Source organism: Artemia franciscana, chromosome 10 (assembly GCF_032884065.1).
Source record: "Artemia franciscana chromosome 10, ASM3288406v1, whole genome shotgun sequence".
In the NCBI taxonomy this organism is placed as follows: Eukaryota; Metazoa; Arthropoda; class Branchiopoda; order Anostraca; family Artemiidae; genus Artemia; species Artemia franciscana.
In genome coordinates, this window is record NC_088872.1 from 7,501,597 (window position 1) to 7,528,219 (window position 26,623).

At 35.8% G+C, this 26,623-nt stretch overlaps 2 protein-coding genes across 3 annotated transcripts in view; one reads left to right on the forward strand and one right to left on the reverse strand.

The window, feature by feature from the left end:
- Positions 1 to 26,623, reverse strand: part of LOC136031730 (vesicular glutamate transporter 1-like) — a gene marked incomplete at its 5' end in the record, with an annotated part of 404,579 nt that overhangs the window by 73,212 nt on the left and 304,744 nt on the right.
- LOC136031720 (zinc finger protein 664-like) overlaps positions 1 to 26,623 on the forward strand; it is a 41,569-nt gene that overhangs the window by 1,918 nt on the left and 13,028 nt on the right. For both annotated transcript variants that reach the window (XM_065711425.1, XM_065711426.1), the window contains exons 2-4: positions 15,877 to 16,053; positions 17,000 to 17,122; positions 21,003 to 21,185. In XM_065711425.1, coding sequence (XP_065567497.1) covers positions 15,960 to 16,053; positions 17,000 to 17,122; positions 21,003 to 21,185 — 400 coding nt within the window. In that variant the 5' untranslated portion in view covers positions 15,877 to 15,959. The remainder of the gene's footprint in view (positions 1 to 15,876; positions 16,054 to 16,999; positions 17,123 to 21,002; positions 21,186 to 26,623) is intronic.

The following is a 26,623-nucleotide window of genomic DNA, read 5'->3' on the forward strand; positions in this document are numbered from 1 at the left end:
GTAGATTGGACCTTGAAATTTTGCAAACACCATGTAGTGTTTGCGTTGGATTGCCTTAAGTCTATTTATTCAAAACCCAAGCACCTATAAAAAATAACAACAATAAGCTGGGGGTAAATAAACAATGCGCACACTAAGCAATTGTAAGCAAGCACAATAAGCTGGGGGTAAATAAACAATGCGCACACTAAGCAATTGTAAGCAAGCATTACTGCATCTTCCTTCTTCTTTTGAAGATAGTGCTTGCAAGGTCACATGTCGGGTCGCGTTGGGGGCTTTATGACACGCCCACTTCTGGTGCGTTGTGGTGTGCAGTTGGTGGTCGCCGGCCGCGAGTATATGGTGTCCCTGACAGGTGATGTGTCTACCGTGGTTGGCCCTACTGAGGTAGGCTCAGCTGAGGTAGGCTTTGCTGATGTAAGTTCCGCCGGGGACAATCCGGTGACTTTCAAAGGGGTTGGTAGAGCTGGGGTTTTCTCACTTTTGCTGGTGAAGTTTTTTGTTATCTGCTCACTTTCAATGTGGGGTGTTTGGGGATAATCGGCACTGTGGCTGGCCATGCCAGTAGAGTATGGGTGGCGGTGCGGGGTTGGTTGTCTGGATAAGTGAATCCTGTTCCTTCTTAGTCTTGAGCCATCAGTTGTTTCGACAATGTAGGACCGCGGGTTGCAATGGCGTGCGGTTATGTTTCCCTTGGTCCATGTGTCATTCGGTTTTCGTTGGACGAAAACAGAGTCTCCAACCTCAAGTTCGGGAAGGGGCTTTGCAGATTTGTCATGATGGGATTTCTGGCGTCTCTGCATGACGTTTCGACTATGGAGGAAATCCGACTTGGAGACGACCTTTGGTTTCAGGTGTTGGTACGTAGAGGGTAGGGAGGATCTAAGCTGTCGACTCTGTAGAAGCTGTGCGGGTGAGGCGAGGTTGTCTACCGGACTGTTGCGGTACTCTAGGAGAGCTATGTATGGGTCGTTACCGCTATCCTTTGATTTTGACAGGATTCTTTTACATGTTTGCACGGATTTCTCAACGAGTCCATTTGCCTTGGGATATATTGGGCTTGAGGTCTTGAGTTCAATTCCCCAAGTTTGAGCAAATTCGTTGAATTTGTGCGAGAAGAGTTGAGCGCCGTTGTCGGATGTCATCTGCTGTGGGATCCCGAAGCGTGCGAAGTGAGTCTTGAGTTTGCCAATGATCGTTTCTGATGTTTGGTTCTGAAGTCGATCGAATTCGAAATAACGGCTGTAGTAGTCAACTGTGATAAGGAATTGGGCTTTTTCCCATTTGAATAAGTCTATTGCTACATGTTGCCATGGTAGTGATGGTATTTCTGTGTTGATGAGTGGTTCTCTCTGGTTGTTCAGGGCATGGCAGGCACATATTTCGCATTGTCTGACGAAGGATTCGATGTCGGAATTCATGCCTGGCCAGTATACCAGCATCCTCGCGCGTTGCTTTGTTTTTTCAACGCCGAGATGTGCTGCGTGTAGCTGGGTAAGAGTTTCTTGTCTGAGGACCTGGGGTATGATTATTCTCTGGCCTTTGAAAACTATCCCGTCGACTTCTGCCAGCTCACTCCTTATGTTCCAGAATGCTGATGCTTCAACGGGACATGTTTTTCGAGTCGATGGCCAACCATGCTGTATGACAGACTGAAGAGTACTGAGTTGTTTATCATGTTCGGTCAGTTGACGGATTTTCCTGAGTTTGCTGTCGCTTACGGGCAGTGTCTTCATTACTGAGTGAACATAAGCTTCGATGTCTCTTTGCATCTGGAGGTCGGTGTTTGGGAGGTGTAGTCGCGAAAGCGCGTCAGCTACGGGTATGTCGGAACCTGGGCTGTAGATGACTTCCAAGTCATATGGCAGAGTTTGGATCATCATTCTCTGCAGCCGTGTGGGCGCTTGGTGTAGAGGTTTTGACAGGATGGTTTCCAGTGGTCTATGGTCGGTGGTGACCGTTACCTTTCGCCCGTAGATGTAATGATGGAAATGTTTCAATCCATACACTATTGCATACATTTCTTTTTCGAGTTGCGAGTAGTTTTGTTCAGTCTTGCTGAGAGCTCTGGATGCGTAGCCACAAATGTTTCCATTGGTTGAGATCTCTGCCCCTAGTCCGTGCTTCGATGCGTCGACTTTCAAGTCAACTGTGCGGCTGCTGTGGTCAAAGAAGGCTAGATTGTCAGTGATTGATCGCTTGATGGCACTGAAGCATTCTTCGTGATGTGGTTTCCACTCGAACTGTACTTCTTGTAGGAGGTCTCTTAGGGTCTTGTTTCTGGATGAGAGACTGGGGATGTATCGGGATAGGAAGTTGAGCATGCCCATAAGGGTTTGGAGTTCTTCCTTGGTTGTTGGACTTGGCATTTTTTCGATGGCGTTGAGTTTTTCGGGGTCTGGTTTGATTCCTTCTTTGCTGATGATGTGACCAAAGTATTTTACTTGTTCCATTCCGAATGTGCATTTTTCCTTATTGAATCTCACTCCTTTCTCCCTGGCGCACTTAAGGACTGCACGGAGCCTATTGTCGTGCTCTTCTTGACTTTTTCCCTATACAAGGATGTCGTCGATGAGGATGCGGATGCCTTCCAACCCTTCAAATATCTCATCCATTTGACGCTGAAATTCATCCTGTGCTGACACAAGACCAAATGGGTATCTTTTCCATCTGTATCTTCCGAAAACGGTGCTAAACGTTGTGTAGAATGATGACCGTTCGGTTAGCGGCAGTATCCAGTAGCCCGACCGGACGTCGAGCTTGCTTACGGTTGATATGCCGTGTAAGTCCTCTGTTGCATCTTCAAACGTGGGGATTGGGTAATGCGGTCGTCGGATTGCTTTGTTTAGATCAACGGGGTCTATGCATAGGCGGACGCTCCCGTCCTTCTTTTCGACCATGACCATGGCGTTTACCCAGTCAGTTGGCTCGCTGACTTTTCCAATTATGTTTAGGGCTTCTAGTCTGTCAAGCTCGTCCTTAAGTTTCTGTTTCATTGCTAAAGGTACTTTTCTCGCAGGGTAAACCGTAGGGACAGCGTTTTCTTTTAGGTGGATCTCGCATTTGTTTTCCAGGTTTCCAATTCCTTCAAAAATGTCCTTGTACTCCTTTACCAATTGGGAGTAAGCACTAGTCGTCCCGCCTTCTTTTTGGATGTTTAATATCAGCTTGATCAGCTCAAGATCTTTGCAGGTTTTTAGACCCACGATTGGAGTTGTGTTGGACCTGACTATGTAGAATGCATGTGACTGTGTCTTTCCATCTTTGTATCGGCAGGTCAGGTGACTGATTCCCGCATAGGGGATAGCTGATCCACAGTAGCTTGTCAGTTTGTGGCTGCCTTTTATCAGGCTGGGTTTTATTGGCAATTTATTGTAATACTGGACTGGTAGCACGTTCACCTGTGCTCCTGTGTCGATTTTGAATTTTATACACATTTGCCCCTCAATGGATAATTCGGCAAATGCTTCATCTTCTCTAGTGCTGTTCTGTATTGTGTACAGGAACACTTCGTCTGTGTCGTCTGCTGTTTCAGATAATGCTTCACCGTCCTCCACAGTATGTACAGCTTTCTTTTCTGCACTTCTGCAAACCTTTGCAAAGTGGTTTGGCTTCCTGCATTTTGAGCAAGTCTTCCCCTTCGCTGGGCAAATATGGTTCTGTGAGTATGTTCCCCCGCAGAAGTAGCATTCTGGTTTCTTGGACTTGGGGTGTGGCCGACTTTTGGCAATGGAATCGATTTCCTGCTTGATTTCTCTGCCTTCAAAGGTTTTCAGCTGTGCTTGGGTTGTTTCGAATGCTCTACAAATGGTTACTGTTTGGTTCAGGGATAGGGTGTCTCCTACCGAGAGGAGTTTCTCACGTATTTTGGGATTGGCCACTCCTCCCACTATTCTGTCTCTTAGCATTTCGTCTTTGTCTGTGTAACCGCATGGTTTTACTAGGATTTTCAAATCGGTAATGTATTTGTCTATGCTCTCCTGCTTTTGGTCATGCTTTTGGAAGATGTATCGTGAGAAAACTTGATTTCTCTTTGGGGCTGCATATTCTCTGAATTTTGTGAGGTATGTATCAACGTCTTCTTTTTCAGCCTCGATTAGGTCAAATGTGCTGAAGATTTCTCTCCCTTGTTCACCTGCCCAGATGAGAAGATATGCACATTGCTGTTTTGCTGTCTTTCCGGCAAGTGGTCCAATGAACATTAACTTAGCATGGTTTTCAAATTTAGTCCATTCGGATTCTAGATTATCTGAGCTCCAGTTGATTCTAGGCGTTTCTGCATCCATCCCACTTCTGACACCATGTAGTGTTTGCGTTGGATTGCTTTAAGTCTATTTATTCAAAACCCAAGCACCTATAAAAAATAACAACAATAAGCTGGGGGTAAATAAACAATGCGCACACTAAGCAATTGTAAGCAAGCACAATAAGCTGGGGGTAAATAAACAATGCGCACACTAAGCAATTGTAAGCAAGCATTACTGCAGTTAGTCCCCTCATTAATACCTCACTCTTCATACTAAATCTTGTTTTGTCCCAATTCTTTAAGAATGACCCCTGAATCAGAAAGGCCATAGAATAAATAGTTGAAATTGCTTAAAAAATTTTTAGCATAAAGAGCAAAGTATTTATCTCCTCCTAAATACCTTGCTCTTTATGCTAAAGTATTTTTAGAACCCCTCATATGAGTAATAATCTCTGTTTGTTTTAAGTTTTAATGCTTCTCCTTACTTTCAATTGAAAAAACTTTTTCATGTTATATTTTCATTGTTTTTTTTTTTTAATAGTAATGCTAGAAAGTCCTGTGTCCTTTTCATTGAATTTCTCTTCCTCCATGAAATATTCCTCCAAGGAAAGATCCTCCCATACAGCCCCCTCCCCTGAACCCCACACCCAAACCAAAAAAATCCCCTGATAATGTTGGTACACTTCCCAGTTATCATTACTGTATGTAAACATTGGTCAAAGTTTGTAACTTGCAGCCCCTCCCCCAGGGACTGTGGGGGGTAAGTCATCCCCAAAGACATAGTTATTATGGTTTTCAACTATGCTGAACAAAATTGCTATCTCAAAATTTTGATCCATTGACTTTGGGAAAAAAATGAGTGTGGGAGGGGGCCTAGGTGCCCTCCAATTTTTTTGATCCCTTAAAAAGGGCACTAGAACTTTTCATTTCCGTTAGAATGAGCCCTCTTGCAACACTCTAGGACCACTTGGTTGATACAATGACCCCTGGGAAAAAAAACAAATAAACATGCACCCATGATTTGTCTTCTGTCAAAAAATACGAAATTCTACATTTTTGTAGATTGGACCTTGAAATTTTTTCTACTGGGTTCTCTGATATGCTGAATGCGATGGTGTGATTTTCGTTAAGATCCTATGACTTTTAGGGGGTGTTACTCCCTATTTTCCAAAATAAGGCAAATTTTCTCAGACTTGTAACTTTTGATGACAAAGACTAAATTTGATGAAACTTATATATTTAAAATCAGCATAAAAATCCGATTCCTTTGATATATCTTTTAGCATTGAAATTCCGTTTTTTAGAGTTTCATTTACTATTGAGCTGGGTCACTCCTTACTACAGTTTGTTACCACAAACTGTTTGATTCATTCTTCACTGTCATTTTCACTTGATTTGGGAAAATTGGCTCCAAATTTGCTCCCCCCCCCCAAGATTTTGACAAGTGGTTTGTACACTAGACTTGAAATTGTGAAAAAGGGGGGTTTGAGTCTTAATGTTGCAGGTTATTTTGTTTGGAACAGGGCTTAATGGCTTGACTATGTAAGTTCAGTAGAGACAATCAAACTCTAAATGGGCACCTAGAGCAATCTGCAGGAAAACAAAAGAAAATATTAGATAATATTCTCCCATACATGTACTGTATTCCTGGCCCAAAGCTAATGAATCAGAAGATGAGTACCAGCACAAAACTAACTATTAGTCAGCAAGTAAAAGAGTTTTTATTTTACATTTCCTCTACTTGTATTTATTTCATTTTTTGTGAGTTTTATAGTAATTATTTGACTATTGTTTGGTAAATATATGACTGTCCATATTATTGACTTACCAATAAAGTGAACATGCCACTCAATGCCTTTTTTATGCTCCTTATGAATATAATAATTACTTCTATTGCAAATTCAAATTTAAGCACTTCATCTTACCTTATTCACCTTAATCCATCTGAGAGCTTTAAGGTCTTCCAGACCTGTAGTGCTCAAGAGGGGTATCTGGGAGTTGATGAGAGGCTCTTTCTGGTTATTGTGGCTGAGTTTTTGGAAAGTGGGGCAGTTTGTAGTATGAGGTTCAATGTTGATGTTCATCTTTGGCCAGTAGAGGAGCATCCTGGCATGTTGTTTCATTTTTTCCATGCCAAGGTGAGAGACATAGAGCTGCTTTAGAATTCATTATTGCAATTTCAAGGGGATAACTATCCTTTCACCCTTAAAAATGATGCCATACTGATATGACAGTTCATGCTGAAAATTCAAGTATGTCAGGAGATCAGTAGTACATTGCTTTCTAGTGTTAGGCCATCCACTTTGGATGACTTCCTTAAGAAGAGCCAATTGTTCATCTTTTTTTGTATTGTCTTATTTCCTCAAGTCTTGTTGCTTACAGGAAGAATTTGTGTAACTTGGTGGACATATACTCCAGTTTATCCATGGAGCTTCATTGTCAGGGAGGTTTAGTCTTGATAGTGTGTCAGCAACTGTAATTTGTGTCCCTGCTCTGTACATAAACTCAAGATCATACAGTAGAATTTGCAGCATCATTTATTGTGTTCTAGCAGGGGCTTTTTTAAGGAGATTCCAAAGGATAGTCTCAAGTGAATGGTGGATTGACAAGGTATATGCATATTTGTAAACTGCCATTCTTTTTCTCTACCTCTACCATTGAAATCATTAGGTCTGGAGATCTTTTCAATTATTCGCTCAACTTCTATGCAATTTAGTTCAGCTTCCAATTTGTCTTGGAGTGATGATGGGATTCTTCTTGTTGGGTATGCAGTAGGGGTGATGCCATCCTTTAGGTATAAATGCCATTCTCCATCAAGCTTTCCTATTCCTTGAAAGATGTTGTTTTAGCTGTTGATTATTTTATTCACTTCTGTTCTGTTAATTGCATGAAATTTCATCAGCCTTACTGGCTTTCAGAACTAGTTTGATTATGTTCAAGTCTGTACTTGACCTGAAACCAAGAATTGGCATCTAGTCAGTTTCAACAATGAAAGAGGGTAAGGTTTCAGCTTTGTTGGAGTGGTGCTTAAACTTAAGCTGGCACACACCTCTGACAGGGATTTTTGATCCACAGTAACTAGTGAGTCTCTGGATATTTTGTGTTAGTGGTGGATGATGTGGCAAGGTGTCAGAATATTTGGCAGGTAAGATATTAGCTTGTGCTCCTGTGTCTACCTTGTATTTTACAGGCAATGAGTGATTTACCTCTATTGTGGTGAGAAGTTTGTCCTTTTCAATACAGATTTTGTTTTCTATGGTATATAAAAAGATATTGTCATCTTTGTCACTGTTGTTGGTTGGGTTATCCTTGAACTCTGCTACTGCATTAACAGATTTGCTGCTCTTACACATGTGTGAAAAGTGGTTTAGCTTTTTACACTGAGCAAGTTTTGCTTCTTACAAGACAAATGTGGCTGGGTGAGTACATTCCTCCACAAACATAGCACTCCTTAGGTTTCCTGGGTGTTGCTGTACCTTTTAACTTTTGGAATGGATGTTTGTATTTGTGGATAGCATCTATTTCCATCTTTATTTGGTGGGGTTCTTGCTCTTCATATGTTCTTAGCTGTTTCTGCGTTGTTTGGCAGGACTCACACTTTTCAACAGCTGATGCAAGTGCTAGAGCATCACCCTCTAGAAGAAGTATTTCTGTCATTTTGGGTCCCTGATGCCACTTACTATTTTGTCTTGGACCAACTCATCAGCACTTGCATAGTTGCAAGCTTTCACCAGTAGTTTTAGTTCTGTGATATACTTATCAATGCTTTCTTCTTCATACTGGCTACATTTCTGGAATACATTTCAAGGAAATGCACTGTGATTGGCGCAGCCTATTCACGGAACTTCTGCAGGTAACTTTTTCTGTTGTTGTTTCTGCTTCAGTGGGGGTAAAAGTGTTGAATATATGGCGCCCTTTTTCTCCAGCCCAGATTAGGAGGTAAGTGCATTTGCTCTCCTGTGTCTTCCCTGACAGGGGTCCCAGAAACATGAGTTCAACATGTTGTTCAAAGCATTTCCATTCATCACCAAGGGAGGCTAAATCCCAATTGATGCTTGGTGCTTTTGTGTCCATCTTCTGACACCATGTAGAATTCTACTAGATGATTAGTTAATTGGCCCCAGGCACCTATAACAAAAAGCATAATAATCAACTGCAAGCTGGCATTAGTGTAATTCACATGCATATAGGCTATTGTATCACCCCATATCACTTACCTCTTGTGTTGCTGAACTAATTGAGAAAGTTGTAAAACAAAGAATTTTAACCCCATTGTTGGATCACATCAAAGTTGATCAACTTAGCTGGCACGTTTGATAAATCAACTTTAAAAACAAAAATCCACTTTATGCAATGCTTTTAGATATGGACTCATTTGACAGAGTTGATATAACACAACTAATTAGAAAGCTATGTATGTATATATGTAAATATTTATTTCCCATCAAAAGAAACAGATGGAGTATAAGATAAAAAAGCAAAAAAACACACTACAAAAGAATACACAAATACAGGAAAAATAAAGAACAAATGGATATCTAACTACAAAAAACAAAACCTATTGCCTCAATATAATTGCCCAAGGATGAGTAACAATATTAGGGTTATATCTGGCGATCTGTGCTATTATTGCTTCATTAGGGTTGATAATCCTATACCAACTTGTCACAATATGGTTACTTGTCCATGCGGAAGTTGTAAGAGGTACTTTGCATATTTATAACATGTAGACCACAATTCATTCTTATCTTCCTTTTGGAATATCTTCCAAAAGAAACTTAAATACAGATAATGGGGTAGTGCCATTGCATTATACAGATGGGCCAAAATCCGCCAATCGAACCGACGCTTATAAACTACAACATGGCTATATGCTAAAGAGATCCATTTTTGCAGATGACTCTGCAAAAGATGATGCATTTCAAGCATAGACCAACCAATAGGGATCCCCAAATAAACTATGTGTTTGGCAAGTCAAACAGTAGCACCATCCAGCCTAACATCAACAGCAGACCCTTGCTTAGCATTAAACAACAACACATCTGATTTCTTTTCATTAAACTGAAGGCCTATTTTTCCATATTCTACTTGAAACTGGATAAAATTTTCCTCTAAACCATGAAGGAGGCAGCTCAGATTAAGTACATCATCTGCATAGCTTATTAATGATAGATCAATCCCTCTCAGAACGTATGTCAGATTTGACTTAGATTGCAGTTTAACGATGCTGTTATTAAATGCAGTAGGTGATGTCAATGCACCCTGCCTTACACCTTTTTTAATGGCAAGCACCAGGTTATTTGTCAGGTTTAGTGTTGTTGGTAGCTTAAGCCTATCTTTTAAATTTTGATACATATCATATAAAGGGTTTAACATACTTGGGTCAACACCTGCTAGGCCCATATCTAAAATAATCTGCTCATGAATTAGTGAATCAAAGGCCCTTCTGACATCATGTGCAGCAAGAGAGCTATGCTCTCACCACTTTTCTCAGCATCTATCAATGCTGAAACAAGAGCAGAAAGAGCATGGCCACAACCTAGACTAGGCTGAATACCAAATTGATGGTCTGGAACTGTGCATTTTGACTGCAGTTCATCAACAATAAGTGCCTCAAATAACTTACAAAAACCTGTAACCACAGTTATAGGTCAGAATGACAAGCACTGGCTAAGTAGCTTTCCCTTTTTAGGCACAGGTGTTAATATTCCTATTGAAAAAGGATCAGGCACTATACCCAGGTTAAAAATCATTTGAAAAAGCAGGGCAAGGTGCTCAAGGAACAACTTGCTACAAAACTGCAAGTGCTGATTTGATATACTATCACAACTAGGCGATTTCTTTTTTTTTTATTTTTCTAATAACAGTATGGATAGAACACCTCATAATTATAACACCCAGAATGTTTTCTTCTTGCTTACACGAGAAGAAATCATCCAGTTTCACACCAAAACTTTTTGTAGCCTGATATCAGGAGCCAAAAATTCATTTCTACAATGCTTAACCCAATTATCTCGAGATATTGAGGTCATAGTTACATGAGATCTTTCTTTAAACAATGAAGACCAAAGTTTATGTGGGTGGGTAAGGATAGCCTAAGATGAAGAACGAATAATTGCACTATGGTGTAGTGAAAGTTCTTTTGCAAATTTATAAATTTTTTAAATCTTCATTTAAACTGAAGAAATTATGTCATTTGAATCTTTTAATTTTAAGATATTGTAAATTGGGTTTATATGAATATCTACAGTATCTTTATTTAAAGCAAGGTCTCTATTTAAGGATTTTTTAAAAATTTCAATTGCCTTCCTAAAGGAATGTTGGAAACTATTTGCTTCAAACATTTTATTTTGCATCATCAAAAATAACTAAATAATCTGTAGTTTTACAATGTGGAGGGCCAAAGCAGATTCAATGTATTCATTTTTATTTTAATTTTTATCTTGTGTTCATGCTATTGTTCCCCCAGGAGCTTATGATTACTCTTCCCTCTGGAGAATATCCCTCAATGAGAATTCCCGCTCCCCTGTAGAAATCACCCATTCCCCCCGGATAATTTCATATCTTTGTTAGAAGGGAAATGGAAATTTCTACCCTCATATTTAAGTCAGATGTAATTATATTGCATTGCCTATAGTAAAGACCCATAAGGGTTTAAAATATTATTATTTGTTCATTATTTTTTTCGGATGGGGATCAGTCAATTGGAAATCTGAAGTTCCAAATCCTTCTACAATTCTCTAAAGTGTGGCCTGCTTTTCATCCAATTGCTACTGAATATGTTGTTACTGAATACAGTGACTTTAAGAAATTCTTATTCTATTTTAATGGCCCTGTGTTCCACCAGTTGTTTGAAATAATCTCCAGATAAATACACAATTATTTCTAAGGAAGAGACAAGGGGAGGTTGGAAGTTGAATTTGGTATATAATCTTTGGAATCAGCACTGTCCTAGTGCTGAGATATTATCATGAGCACAAGATTACCAAAGGGATAAACTATGCTGTTAATTAAATGGATGAAATTCTAGATGAAGGGGCATTACCTTTTCTTAGCCCAGAGAGACGATAATCATCAAACTATCATAAGCAGTACAAAAGCGCTACTATTAAAAGTTCTAGTGCCCTTTTTAAGAGTCAAAAGTGATTGGAGGGCAATCAGCCTTTCCAATTTTTCTTCCTGAAAAAGACTGTGTAAATATAAAAGAAACAGAAGTTTCTTTTATTTCAAAAAAATCTTTTTCCACATAAAAGTATCACAAATCAGCATTGATAAATAAATAAAACCCAAAAAGATAAGAAATCACAATAAATAACAAAGTCAAATTCAAAATGAGCAGAAAGTAACATGAGTAGGGCTTAAAACCTCTATGCCTTTCCAAAGCTGGAACATAATTTGTACTGCACTGAAAACAATACAGATGAATGTGTATTGTCAGTTTAATATAAATATGCTGATGTTTATTGGTTAAACTACTAATAATATATGATTTATTAAAGCTATGAAAGTGGAAACATCTAAAAAAATTAATTAATGTATATATATATATACATATATATATATATATATATATATATATATATATATATTAATGGGGTTAAGGGGGAAGGCCTAGACTGAGTCTGTTGATTTTGAATTTAAAATCAAGTAGTTGTGGGCAGCAAGCCATGGTTAGTTGTTGACAAAGCCAAGACAGATAGTTTGATGGAGTGAGAGGCAAATCCTGGGTTAAGGCCAAATTAGGATTATATATAAATGATGTTAGTTCATTTGTTAATTATGGATTATGAAGTTTTCAGCACTTGGCGGTACTCTTCTATCAAAAAGGGTCAAAATCCTGCACAGACGGTCTCAAGCTTATTACCTCCAGCTCATTATATATTCATGCCTACAGGTATTATGATATTACGGGGAGGTAAGTCACTGAAGATAAATCAGCTAGGGAGAGGTTTTTCAGCCCAAAACGACCACAGAAACAGACTAAGCTCAGAAGACCTATCCGTTAATTAGAGCCCCGTGCGACTGCTATGTCATTTATTAGGCTATAATTTCCTTGTGTAGTGCCACTTCTCAAGTGGGGATAGAGTTGACTGAAGGTCCCCAGTCTCGCAGGTACCCCGAAAGGGTCGAGACAGCCCTTTGTAGAGGCTGTTGTCCATCTATCTAGATCTTAATCTTACACCTTACTCCAGTTGTCCTCCTATAGAGGATCCTTCCATGATGATGTTCGGCATATCTATGCAATTTAACCCATTACTAGGAGAAGGTTTGTAATTCACGGGACGTTTGCAGACGCTGGTGAGCCCTGTTGAGTGTACATTTAAGGGTACCTTCTTCCTCCTCCACCTGTATATATGGCCCCAGGTGAGGGTGTCCCAGTTGGTTTTTTTATGGACCTTCAAGGACAAGGTCCCCTTTGGTCCATGTCTCCTATAGAGTTATCCTACATATCTGTAGGGTATTCCCCTAGCGCCATCTGGGGACACGCTGAATGGCTTGGGAAAGGCCCCTACCGAGCAGTAGACTCATAAATCAACTTAAAAAAAACAACAACATATTCCTGACCTCTACCTAACCAAAGGGTTTCCTGGCAATTCAAGTTCCCTTGGCAACTTTACTTCCTTAGATTAGTCTTCATGGCCAGCTGGCACATAAGGTGAAAACAGTAATTTTTCAAGATAACTTCTCGAGTGTTGCAGGCTAAATACCTTCCATTGACGGTATGAACAGTGCAGTACCCTTCTCCATACATCATAATGTGGTCAATTTTTGCCTTCCATGCCTTCTGATGCTGAAGGAGACCCAGTACCGCACACCGTAAGGGAGGTGACCTTTGCCCATGCATCCCATATAACCCAATATTACCCATTGACTACTTTTTTTGGTCATGAGTGGTTTTTTCATTTTTTCCACGGATGAAAGCAATTGTAATCTTGTCACTCCACTTAATTTTAAGGGTGCGTCTATGCCCATTGTTCTCAAACTCCTGGATTTTCAAGCTATTTTAATTTAATGACCAAGCTTCATCTATAGATCCATAGTTTCAGTATCTTAGACCAAGCTGCTCTACTACTACTACTATCGTTACCACTACCACTAATACAACACTAACACTGCAGCTATTACGACCAGGAGAGTGTTAACTATCGTTAACACTCTCCTATTACCACCACAACTACGGTGATACTAGTACTCTGAAGGCTAAGTCTATGAAGATAAAAAAAAAATCACTGAAAGTAAGGAGTGACATTAAAACTTAAAACAAACAGAAATTACTCCGTATATGAAAGGGGCTGTCCCCTCCTCAACACTCTGCTCTTTATGCTAAAGTTTTTACTTGTTTTAAAAAGTAGAGTTGTAAGAAAGAGTCTAACTTTGGGGTAAAGAGCAGAGCGTTGAGGAGGGGACAGCCCCTTTCATATACGTAATAATCTCTGTTTGTTTTAATTTTTAGTGTCGCTCCTTACTTTCAGCTAAAAAAAAATTGTTTTTAAAATTCAATTTCTGAGCAGAGCGTTGAGGAGGGGACAGCCCCTTTCATATACGTAATAATCTCTGTTTGTTTTAATTTTTAGTGTCGCTCCTTACTTTCAGCTAAAAAAAATTGTTTTTAAAATTCAATTTCTGAAAGTTTTTGAATAAATGCAGGTTTTGATTTTGGATCACCGTGTATGAATAATTAAAACAAAATCGTGATATTAATTTTACCTTTTTTTTGGCTGAATGGCTTTCTCAAAATTTTGATCGGACGATTCGGAGATAAAAGGGGTGGGGGAGGGGGTCTTGTTGCCCTCCATATTTTTATTGCTTAAAAAGCCCACTAGAACTTTTAATTTTATTTACAAACTATTTTATTAGTAATAAATATACTTAACTTACGAATTAACCTACGTAACGAACTCCTGTGTTAGTATATTTTATTACGTATATGAGGGGGTTCACCCCCTCTTCAATACTCCGTTTTTTACGTTAAAGTTCAAATTTTGTTCTAATTCTTTAAGAATGACCACTGAATCCCAAAGACCGTTTGATTAGAATAAATAGCTATTTTGAAATTACTAAATATACTTTAACGTAAAGAGCGAAGTATTAAGGAGGGTACGAACCCCCTCATGTACATAATAATTTCTGTTCATTTTAAGTTTTAATGTTGCTCCTTACTTTCAGTTGAAAAACTTTTTTCATTGTTTTTTTTCGAACAATAATGGTAAATTCACCCCCCCCCCTTCATAGAAATTCTCTTCCCCCATGATAAATTCCTCCGTGGAAAGATCCCTCCATACAACCCTCTCCCCCGACCCCCTACCAGAAAAAATCCCCACTGAAAATGTCTGGATACTTCCCACTAACCAATGCTATATGTTAACAATGGGAAAATTTCTAATTTGCAGCCTTCCTCGGGGACTGTGGGGGATTAAGTTGTCCTCAAAGACATAAATATTTCGACTATGCTGAACAAAACGGCTATCTCAAAATTTTGATCCGGTGAATTTGATCCGGGGGGGGGGGGAGAATGAGCGGGGTAAAAGGCTTATTTGCTCTCCAATTTTTGGTCATTTAAGAAGCGCATTAGTAATATTAATTTCCGTTAGAATGAGCCCTCTCGCGCTTTTCTAGGACCAATGGGTCGATACGATCACCCCTGGGCAAAAACAAATAAACAGGCATCCTTGATCTTTCTTTTGAAAAAAAAAAGAAAATTCCACATTTTTGCAGAGGAGCTTGAAACCTCTACAGTAGGGTTCACTGATGCGTTGAATCTGATGATGTGTGATTTTTATTAAGATTATATGAATTTTAAGGGGTGTTTCCCCTTTTCTTTGAAAATAAGGCAATTTTTGCAGGTTCGTAGATTTGATCAGTAAGACTAAACTTGGGGAAACTTATATATTTAAAATCAACATAAAAATCCAATTCTCTGATGTATCTATTTGTATATTCCATTTTTTAGAGTTTCAGTTACTATTGAGCCGGGTTGCTCCTTACTTACAATTCCTTACCACTCACTGTTTGAAAATTTGAGAGAATATTGATAAGAAAATCGAACTCACAAAATACACTAGGTGTATTTGATTGTCAAAAAAGCATTTCTTAAGCATTGGTTTGTGTATTAAGTTGGAATTCTCTCAGAATGTTTACAGGGGAAGAGCAAATGATCTAAAGGCAGTATGTGCACGCTACTACCGTAGCTACATTTACTAGTTTTACTGCTACTGTTACTATTGTTCCAAATACTTCTTCTATTGCATCTATTTGTAAGGCTAAGAACATTAAGAGGAAAATTTCAAGAAGTATATGAATATACAGGTTATTAAAAGTGCATATTGACAATGTCATAGCAATGGGTAATTGTATTAAGTTGAGTTCCAATACTTTTGCCTTGACTACTTTTACATTTATGCCCAGGGGTATAAAGGTGAAATTCTTGATAAGTTTTAAGGAGGTATATCAGCAATATCTTGAGAATTTTTTGAATTTTGGTTCCCTGCTCTGACAAAAAAAGAACTATTGAGATTTCTAGTGCTTTTGACTATTGAAGGACTTGAATATATGCTTTCAACATATTTAAATAAAATCGGCTTTGCAGTGGCTAAAAGTATATTAGTCATTATAGCTTTTGTATTTTTCAGGGACTTGTGCTTCTACTCAAGTGACTAAAATCGGAGTCCCGTATCCAAATTTATATGATACTATTATACTTTTCGTAATTTGCATGAATTCCACTCCAAGATATTTTATGGACTTACCTCAAATTCCAAATATAGCTGAACTCAACATAGTTACTGCAGTTTCTGTTATCAAAAAAGGTAAGTTATACAGTTATATTCTCTGTTACAAAAAAAAATATACATGTGTATATACTTGGATCTAGCCATTAGAGTTGAGGGATGATAAAAGGAGCTATTTTCTGACACAAATCACGCTTAAACTCAATTTATTAGCTATAATATGTAAGTTTGGTGAGGTAGTTAATCATCTGGTAACGGTATTTTCTGTCAATCTTTTCTGTTTGCACGTAACGAACGTGTGAACAAAATAATATCACCGAAGTGGCGATAATCAGGGGGCGGCAAGAATTTCTATTTACACAGTATAACTAATGTTGAATATAGATGATAATATCAAGCTATAAGACATGTAAGAGAGAGATAAGGTTAGTTAATTTCAGCTGCTTAATTTCAAAAGTCCCTATTTTGTATTTCATGTTTTGGAAACTAATCAACTTAATGCCAAAAAACTCCAATTCATTGGTATTTTGAGTACTCTTCATTGTGGCAAAAAATATTGTTTCTGTGTCCATAGATCTATAAAACGTTTATTTTTTAGCTGTATAGTATTATCCATTATTCTTCTGTTCTTATTTAATGTGTTATCTTTAATATACCCTTATCCTTCTATTTCAATGAGTTTCCTTAAATTTTGTTAATGTTTTGTTTTGTTTCATGTGAAAAAATCTGCAGATATGTATGAATTTTTAGCTTTATTTAGTTATAAAATATTCATTTTTTTATTCAATATGTTATTCTTAATATACTCTTATCCTTCAAGATTTCAATGAATTTCCATAAATTTTGTTTAATGTCTCCTGTTTTGTTTTGTTTCATATGAAAAAACCTGCAGATACATTTAAGTTTAGTTAAATATTGTATATCAATATATGTGTAATGTCTCTACATTTTTATTTTCAACATAACTAAAACAAAAAGAAGTTATATTTGTTTAGTAAGCCTTGTTATTATTTTTTTTTTTTAGAGGTTGAAGATGCTTTACTGGGTGACGATGAGAAGCCTTTGAATGGTTTATCCAGCATTTCAGGACCATGTAAAGTTGAATATGATACCCAGGAATTGGGACCCCCAGTTTCTGACAATGAAGGTACATCTTAAGCATTTGGTTTCTGCAGAATTAAATATATCGTATAATATTCTATGAGGTAAAATTAGAACCAAGGGACTTAATCTTAAGGTGGAACCTGTTTTATCTCGTTCCAATGTGCAGGTCTTTGCCAAACAATTGTGGTCTTAAATGAGCGTTTAAAAATTATCTGTTGAACGTGAGTGGGTGAATATTGTCTTCCAAAAAACTTGATAATAAGCCCTAAACTATAGATTTCTTTGTGCTTATTACAATTATCCCTAAATGAATTGATATTTGGTATATCCATCTATTATTTGAAGTGTCTACCAGAAATTTTTTGTTTAAATTAATTTACTAAAACAGTAGATTCAAACAAAAATACAGAATTCATATTGTGCTGTTGGAATCAAAAGCTATAGATCGATTTTTTTTTAAACATATAGCTTGCAGCTAAAACAACAACGTTTCCATTGGGTTTTGAAAACAAAGAAGAAAGTTTGGTATTTTTATGATATAGCCACTACTGATCAAGTTGTTCATGCACTGTAAACCGGATTCTTTCGCTAGTTTCTTTCACCTTAGCGTGACAAAAGACAAAGAGAAGTGACAGAATAGATGGAAAATATATAGTTTGATTTGTATATTTGCACATTAGGGGGTGGGGGTAAAGTATTTGGATAGTGGGATGTCAAAAAACCATTCTTACTTCATAATATAATATGCAGAATAGTTGCAGCTAACATATTTTGCATGCAGACGGGCTGTACCTTATCTCACCTCCTATTGTGCAAATATATTGCCCAAACTTGTTTCTAAAATGTTATATTTTTATCATACTTAGGTACATCTTATTAGGTACATCTTATTAGGATTAACCTAACTTCACTTCTTGGGGTATATAATTTCTTAGACCACATAGATTGTGGTCTAATGCGATAGATTGCTCGCTAAGACAAAATAAAAAACCTGATACTTTTGAATCCGCTATAGCTGGTCACGTGTATAATTTTCCTCATCATAGTATTTTATTTGATTAGACAAAAATTATTGATAAGTCTGTAGGACTTTTACAAAGTTTCAGAGAAATTATAGAAATAAAAAAGATTATCTATGGGGGTATTAGTATAAATAGAGATGAGGGGGTATTTAAAATAAATTCAATTTATAATAGTTTAATTAAAGACCAGTCAAAAACTTCAATGAGTATTGATTTGCATAATTGTCCTGAAACAAGTAATAACCTTGCGAACGGAGGTCAAAGCATGGTCAATGCTGTAAAAAGTCAACGGACGGCAGCTAAAATAGCAAATGAAAAAATCCATTCAATTTATAATTCATAATTGTGTTTCATTAACCTGTAAGATTTTGATTGGATTTGGGGGTTGGGTGACCTCTTTTTCGTATTGTTACAAGTATTTATATTTTTCATTTTTGATAGATCCCCATTTATACAGCGATTGTGGCAGAGGAAAGTGCCAATAGAAACAATTATTGCAGTTTTTTTCTAAAGTTACAGTCAAGTGCGGGAGTGTTTGTTTTAAAATGGGAGTTCTTGTTTCTTTTATATTTGATTGTTTATATTTTTAGTTTGGTTTAGTTGTCGTGGTATTTTTATAATGTCTTAAAAATAGTCTTAAATTGTTGTAATTTTCTCCTTTTTTGTTTTTTTTTCCCCCGTTGAGAAAGGCTCCCGGAGGTGGGGCCGAAATATTCGGAGTATTTTTATTTTTTGTTAGTTAAAGTGTAGTTTTTATTTTATTTTGTTGTCACTGCTTTATTATAAAAAAATTAAACCCGTTTTTTCTTCAATTATTTGTTTTGCTCTTGGGGTATATCATACCCTCAAGAACCCTGGAGGATATATCATACAAGAATCAAAAATTCTACTAAGGTCTAAAAATATAGGAGTATTCAGGGGAATTTACCCCCATATACCCCCCCCCCCCCCTCGCGCAAAGAAACTGTCAGGATAGTTCGGCTATGAGGGATTCCAATTAATTTGAAGGAAAGAGTCACATTGAAAATGAAAAAAGATGGATATTTTTTGTGGTTTGGTTTTTCAGAATGAAAAGCAATAAAACTAATAAAACCCATCCTAAAAGAATTTGACTTTATTCCCCTCCCTTCCTCTAATAGTCAACTATTTAACCCAAATCATATATTTCACATGTGTGACTGTTTTCTTCAAATTAACTTAACTGCACACAGGCAGTATTCACGGTATCAAGCTACTGTAAAAAGGCGTCAACATTAACGGCATCAAGGTATCTTTAATGGAGAGGTCTTGGACGGCCTCCCACGTCCCTCCTGCCCGATATTTATATATTTACTTATCTTTTATGAGTTTTTTTTCTATTTTGTGTGTCTTCTACCGTATTATACTTTGAAATCATTATTACGATGAGATGTTGATGTTCTTTCTTATGTTTTTGCACTGTCCCAGCCTTACGAGCTCTGCTCTCTGTTGGGGCATAATATTGTTTGTGTATTTTTTGAGTTGAATAAAGAAAAAGTTGAGTTGAGTTGAGTTGACTGTTTTCTTTAAATTAACTTAACTGCACACAGGCAGTATTCACGGTATCAAGCTACTGTAAAAAGGCGTCCACATTAACGGCATCAAGGTATCTTTAATGGAGAGTATATGATTATGGCTATATATTTAACCATTAGGCAGGGGGTGAATGTAAAATATAGAGAAGTGCTTTTGGAAATGGCATCAGCGAAAATTGGCGATTTTTTTTTCTTAATTTCAGTGTTTCCTTGAGTGTATTTGCAAATTCAAGTATTTCCTGATACTTGTTTTACGCTTATAGAATGTAAGTCTAATATGTCCCTTGCTAATCCTAGTGAAGGGGTAAAACTCCCTAATTCTTCCGTTATTTTATTAGATTATTTCGAATAGGAACATGTTAGCCTTACCATATTAGTTGGAACGCTTTCTTTTCTTCAACAATTATGAAATTTCACTTCTAGCTAAAGTATGAAGAAGAGTTCAAGTATTAGCTTATACTGAATGTTTACCTATTTTAAATCCTAGTAACTCCCCAACTCTTTCATAATTTCATTGGATTCTTTAGAGTAGGAACATGTTAACCTTACCATATTAGTTGGAACGCTTTCTTTTCTTCAACAATAATGAAATTTCACTTCTAGCTAAAGTATGAAGAAAAATTCAAGTATTTGCTGATACTTGTTTTACGCTTATAGAATGTTTTACCAATTTTATATCCTAGTAACTCCCCAACTCTTTGATAATTTCATTAGATTCTTTAGAGTAGGAACATGTTAGCCTTACCATATTAGTTGGAACGCTTTCTTTTCTATGATAATAATAAAATTTTACTTCTAGCTAAAACATGAACAAGAATTCTAAAATTTTATTATAAATACTGAACTTTGCATCATAATTAAACAACTTAAATTAATTAACTAAAATTCTCTTCTTTGCTTATAAATTCTTCGTTTTTTCTATACCTGTTTTGTCTTATTTATTTTATTATGATATTAGTATTTTATCAAAGTTTTGTCTATATTTTACTTGATTCAAGTCCTTCAGTTGAGGCTTAATTAGGTTGTATTCGCGTTTTACTGCTGACTTTGGAGACTGCGGTCGTTGCCATGAAGTTTCTCCCCCCCCCCCCCCCTCCCCTACAGTATATAGATATACAATTCGTCGTATATATTTGACCTTGGGAGTGGGTTGGTGGTAAAGCAAATTCATATTGAAAATATATTCTTATTTAACCCTTCTCCAGGATCTCTTATTTTATTTATTTCTATGAATTTTTTTGATGTATGTATATATTTACACATGACTAAAAGAAAAAGCATTAGATTTGTTTAGTAAACAAAACTGCTAAATGTTTTCTATGTCTGTTTAATTGAAATTTTATTTTAGAAAATAAAGATGTTTCACCCGTCGACAGTAAGGAGCCCTACCCCTTATTCAAATCTTATTCCAACGAGTTTTTGTCTCCAAAACATGAAAATGTTTCTTGTCTTACTTTACCCAGCAATTCAAGACCATGTAAATTTGAATATGATACCGAGGAATTGGAACCCATATGTTCTGACAACGAAGGTACATCTTAAACATTTGGTTCTTGTAGAATAAATGTATTGGATAATACTGTATGAGACAAAAGTCAGACAGAGGGGCTTAATCTTAAGGTGGAAGTTATTTTATCTTATTCCAATGTGCGGGTCTTATTCCAATTCTAGGGATATTTAGCAAGAATTTATCCTCATGCACTTTCCCCTTGTTGTTTTAAAATTAACTGTTTAAATATTTAGGGAATAAGGGATACCAATTAACTTGACGATAAGGGGACATATAGAAAATTGATAAGAGAGCTGAAGGATCTATTTTAGTGGTTTACTGCTGTAAAAAGTTTTGTTTTACATATATGGCTAGAAAAACATCTCATATTGATATGTTCATAAACATAAACATATTGTAAGAACATAACGAATCAGATTGTATTTTAAAAATACAGAGGAAAGTCTTGTTTTACTCAGCAATGAAATTCTAGGGATTCAGGGGGCATTTACCTTCGTTTACCCCCCCCCCCCTCTCATCCCTGATTTATTAAGATAACTTCGTTGGAATATTTGAGGTATAAGGTGTACCAGTCCGTCATTTCCGAAGACTCTTGAACGAAGACGACAACATATTTTAGACTCCTGGAACTTGATCTTTTTAATTGTTTGTTTCGTTACGGATTAAAACTTTCAGATCATCTAGTTAATGCTATGCATTTATCTTTCAAGAATCAGTGGCGGAAACAGGGGGCATGGGGGTAAACCTCCCCCCCCATCCTGACATAGTGGTGGATTTTTGGCTGGGACAGCTTGCTCTGGTTTGGGCTAAGACGAAAAGTTTTTTTTTTTTTCGTAATTGATTTTAATAGGTTTTAATTATTAAGACTGTTTCGTTTTGTAAACAGGTTTGAAACAAGGTTTCAGTTACTTTGGGTGGTCTCTGTTAGATTTCACTAGTGAAACATACCGCGAAAAAGTATTTAATTAAATTTAGGTTAATCAAGGTAATCTGTCCGTATTGCCACAAAAGCCAACTGGGAGGTGAAAATCTTCATTTCATAACAACAAAGAGGGGAAATTTAAAATTATAACTTCTTTTTAGATAACTTCGAAGACCACATTGCCTTTCCATGACGAAAGTAAAACAGTTACAAAAAAGGGATGAAACCTTTTTATTGACAGTGAACAGATATAAAATTTAACTGGATATTTCGAACACATATACAGTGTTCATCATTAGCAGTAAAACTAAATCAATCATGTCTTTTATATGTGTGTATGTGTTCGAAATATCCAGTTAAATTTTGTATCTGTTCACTGTCAATAAAAAGGTTTCATCCCTATTTTGAACTGTTTTACTTTTATAACTTCTTTAGGTTGTCAAAATGATATTTCAAGATTGTGCTGTCACAACGGGGTTAAAAAGTAAAATATTCACTTTGTTTTACTGTCAAAAATTTGTTTTCAAGTTTTGCTATGGCACCGAGGCGATAAATTGATTGCATTACTTTTTTTGGCTCTCTGTTTTGTTTTTTAGGGTTGCTTTTTTTTGCAAAGCTGGGTGGTTTTTACATCATTTTTGTTTTTAGGGATTTGTATAATAGAAAGTAAATGTATGAGAAGTGCAAAAAGTATTAATTTAAGTTTTGGATTTTGGTGAGCAAATGGTGGCCACTTTACTGCCCAATTAAATTAAATTAAATTTCTTCTAATTAAAGCTCTGCATTATATGGCAACTCACCTCATCTGTTCGACCTAAAACATTAAAATAAAGGCCAAAGTCTTTAGAAGATTAATAAAGGTTCGTAAAAGTATATACTTAAAATTAAGTATATGAGTCAAAATACTCAAGGTCGAAGTAATCATTTACGAAGAATATATTTTCGAAAGATTGTTTATAAAAGAAGGCAAATAATTTTGTTTTTGTTTTTTTTATCCAGCTGGTATAAATGGGTCTCTGAATCCTCAGTTTGAATCAGTGGATTGGCATCGATTATTTTTCAAACATTCACTTATAAAATGTGGATAAAAAGCGGAAATTCACACACCATGAGTTAACCACGGAAACCATGAAGTAACCACGGAAACAGTGTTACTTCAGAATTTCTCATATTTTAATACCAACCAGTCACAAAATATAGTTATGTTTTTGTATAGGGGTCGCATATAATTGTCCATAAAATTTTCGAAACTGCTATACATATTTTGATGCATGCCATCTAACCATATTTCCACGATTAGTTGTTTATCAACCAAAATTTTTACTGGACAATTTTCATTCTGAATACTAAATCTGAGTAAAATTTTTATTTTTGTACTCAACAGCTATACCGAGATTTAAAATTTGAATTGAATAGATGTGAAAATCTTAAGATTAAAATAAATTAATTAGAAATCTATCACAGCTTGAAACCCTGAGAATTTAAATCACCAATATATACCTATCAAACACAAAATAACAAACACATAATTATTTGTTTTTTAAGGAGTATTTTGACTCATATCCTTAGTTTGAAGCACATATCTACATGCATCTTTATTAGAGTCAGTACTTTCTGACCATTTTGGTTTTTATTTGAATATTTTAGGACGAATAGAAGAGGAAATACTAACGAAGAGCTCTGAACTGACAGGACTAGCCATTATAAACATTCACCAAAATATTGAGGTAGACATCGACCGTGTAGACCATGTAGACGTGTAGACATCGACCGTAGATATGGTAGTTTTGGAAACTCAGAAATAAACTTTCCTTATAAAATTGTGAAATATGTAACTTTACTTAAATATACTTTAAAAATAGAACTAGAACTAGAAAAATAGAAATAGAACTTTAAAAAGGGGAAAGACACGCTGCGTTGTTATGAAAAGTAAAATTTTGATTTGCAAATTTTTGAGATTTCGTTGACACTGTTAAAACACTATTTTTAAAATAAACAGTGGTTAGTTAATGCCTTATTGCCTATACTTAAAACCCTTGTCATAAATTTCATCTATGCATTTCTATCTCTTTGTTCTGTTTTTCTTGTTACACCCCCAAAAGAACTAGTATATAATGTTTAATATATATTCTACGAATATACAAGTTATATCTTTATCCAATTTTCCTTCTCTTCAATACTATCATGGTTATTAAGCGATACCATAAAGTTAAGCGACATGCTACATTGCTTGACCTATACAAATTGTATAGGAGTGAATTATATATAAAATGATAATAAATATAATATATAATTTAAAATATAAGATTTAAAATATAATTTACAATTACAATTAACAATACAATATACATACAATTAAATGTAAACAATTGTAAATGTAAATGTATTGTAATTGTAATTGTAAATGTATACAATTTACAATAAAATATACAATTTAAAATATAAATTGTATATAAAGAGTGCATGACCCAAAAAGATAGTTCAAGACCAATCTTTTATTTGACAACAAAAAGCTTAACTCACTCGCTATAGCGGTCAGAAGTACAAAGGCAAAAAATTATCCAGAAAATATTAAATATTATACATATATATTTTTATAGATGGTGAACAGCTTTTTTTTATGGTGGGGTGGTTCTTATAACTTACTGTTTTTGTATTAATTTTTTATAGCGTTTTAATTTAAATAGAATTATTAATACATTAACCCTCACCAGATCTTAAATTAAATATCCAACCATTTCCACTACCTACCTACGTCACTTAATTGTCGAGGTTCCCTTTAAATTGCAGGTGTTTCTTTGTTCGCAAGTTTATCGAAGTAATTTATAATGCCCCCTCCCCTCCTAAAAAAAATAATGGATCCGCCCCTGTCAAGAATCATATTAGTATTGCTACTCTTTACAAATTCAAGCATGAGACTATGTCATTTTGTGGCACTCTAAAGATATCCGTCGCTTTTTATAATCAAATTTAAAAATATGAATAAATAGAAAAACGGGTATAGTATTTCTATATCGCATCCTTGTAGTATACGAAATTGTTTTCGCTTTTCATTATCATACTACCTAGGTTTGACGCTGCTAAAAGTAAAAGGGAGGTACATTAGTTAGCTGCTAAATTAAAAGAAACCTACACCAGTTAGTAGTACTGACAATCCCTCATCCCTTAAGATGACCTGGGTTATAGAACTAATTTTTAATTAAAACTCCCTGATTTGTCTTTGAAAATAGTTTCACCTATTCTTTTGACCAAATAAAAGATAAACTAATTTGCTTAAGTTTCTAGCCACTCAACGAAGAGGATGATTAATGTTTATGTATTTGTATCAAACAACTAATGCCATCTACTTCGGATATGTACCAGATGGAAATTTTAACTTCATACGTAAATTAATACGTAAATTAAGTTATATATTATTTAATATTTAGCTTAATATTCTATACGAACTAACTGATAAATTTTAACCTAGCACGTACTTGCTTCAAATTTAACCTAATACAAATTACCTGTGAACCTGAAATGATTTATTTGTAATGGCTTTAATATAAAATATAATAATGTTAAAATATGAGTTATTTAAAAAAAATTAAAAAAATATTTTTTCCTGATAGAAGGGATGAGCAAAGTTTAACCTTAAAAAGAAACAAAAATTCTCTTAATTTGCGGGGAAATGTTTAGTGTTTTACTGAGAATAAGAAATCGACGCAATAGAACCAGATTAGGATCAGAAAAGTCCTAAAGTAGTCTGTAGTCCCAAAAACCTCAAATAACTCCAGTTTTCAGTAATTCTCCACATGTAGGGAGATATTACGATCCTGTATGTTTGAACCAGTTTTGCAGGTATATATTGCAGAAGCTACAAAGCTATAATTTTAGTTCGTTTTATGTTTTAACTTGACTTATTACTTCCATCAGAAAGCCTTTGTCTATTGAAATTAATTTTGTTAATTTAATGTTTTGAAAGATAAACAATAAACCTTTAAGAAATATTAGTCTATCTCGTCAGCATGAGTTCTTGTTACAAATAGGGCATTGGACATGTTTTGTAATTCGCACCTATTTCAAATTTCCCCATGAACAATCTACAATTTAATAACATAAAGGACATAAAGTCTCTGAGGAGTTGAAGATAAATAAAATTAACTGTTCATGAAATGTTGTCCCATTATGGAATTGCGCTGGCTAAGGGAAGAACAATGTTGGCACAATGCATTATTTATTTGTTTCAGACCAGAGCACTTCGCATCGAATAAGTTGTCGTAGAAACTTCGAAAAGGGCTCATTCAATTGGAAATTCAGATGATTAGTGTCCTTTTTAATAGTTAAAAGTGATTTGAGGGCATCCAACCCCTCCTACACCCATCATTGTCCACAACATATCCAGTCAAAGTTTTTATATAGTCATTTTTTTCAACGTTGTTTAAAAGTATGAAATGATGTCTTTAAGGAAGGTAACACAGCCCTCAGGGCAAGGTTTGTAAGTTATGTCCTGGGGGCACATAAGGTTTTTATAGAAACTTTGGAGGGGCCCATTGGA